The 834-nt window shown below is 62.2% G+C and overlaps 1 protein-coding gene across 1 annotated transcript in view; it reads right to left on the bottom strand.

Annotated features, from left to right (window-relative positions):
• Positions 1 to 834, bottom strand: part of LOC104992442 (mesothelin-like protein) — a gene marked incomplete at its 5' end in the record, with an annotated part of 7,080 nt that overhangs the window by 831 nt on the left and 5,415 nt on the right. The window contains 3 exons of the mRNA XM_010845331.1: positions 342 to 348; positions 411 to 538; positions 615 to 770. Of these exons, the coding sequence (XP_010843633.1) occupies positions 342 to 348; positions 411 to 538; positions 615 to 770 (291 nt within the window). The remainder of the gene's footprint in view (positions 1 to 341; positions 349 to 410; positions 539 to 614; positions 771 to 834) is intronic.

The raw sequence follows: 834 nt of genomic DNA, 5'->3' as shown, positions 1-834 counted from the left end.
TAAATTAATGGCTGGTGTCCGAAGAAGAAGGGAGTGTATGCACAGGGAGGCAGAGATGGGTGATGGGGCCCCCGAAGCTGGGAGAGGAGGAAGGAGCCTCCCCTTCAGGTCTCAGAGGGAGCACGGCCCTGCTGATGCCTGGATTTCAGATTTCTGGTCTCCAGACTATGAGAGCACACGATTCTGTTGCTTTCAGTCACTCTGCTTGTAAACCTTTGTCACTGCGGCCATGGGAAGCTGGTGACCTTGGAAGGCCTGGCCTGGGCCCCGACCTGGGCCTGCCTTGGCTGAAGAGTGGAGCTGGCTCTGAAGTTGGGGCTGGAACTCTGACGGGGGCTCACCAGAACTCTGAGAGGGGGGGTTCACCAGAACTCAGAGCGGGGCTCACCGGAACTCTGAGGGGGGCTCACCGGAACTCTGAGGGCCGGATGTCCTGGATCTGCCGGGGGCTCATCCAGCAGAGGCGAGAGCCCCCAATGGCCATGAGCAGCGCACCAGTGACGGTGCCATTGTGGTCCAGGAACTTCTGCAGGATGGCCTGCAGGCAAGGTTGGGGTCAGCAAGGCCAGGGTCAGCGAGCGTCTCCTGCCCACCACACCCCAACCCACCCTCACCTCGGTCTGGTTCTCCAGGGCCCCGTCTGGAGCCAACAGGGTCACGACCGTGTCCTTGGACGTGATGTGCCACTGGCCGATTTCCGAGAGGGAGTAGAGGTAGAGCAGCGAGGGGATGAGCCGAAGCTGCTCCTCAGGGACTCCGCCCGGGTAGACCTGCAGGTGGGTGGCAGGTGGTGGTCAGGCCACACCATGACCCCCTACCCCCTCCCACCACCAG

Source organism: Bison bison, unplaced genomic scaffold (assembly GCF_000754665.1).
Source record: "Bison bison bison isolate TAMUID 2011002044 unplaced genomic scaffold, Bison_UMD1.0 scf7180017848471, whole genome shotgun sequence".
Lineage (NCBI taxonomy): Eukaryota > Metazoa > Chordata > Mammalia > Artiodactyla > Bovidae > Bison > Bison bison.
This window is presented reverse-complemented; position numbering and strand designations above follow the sequence as displayed.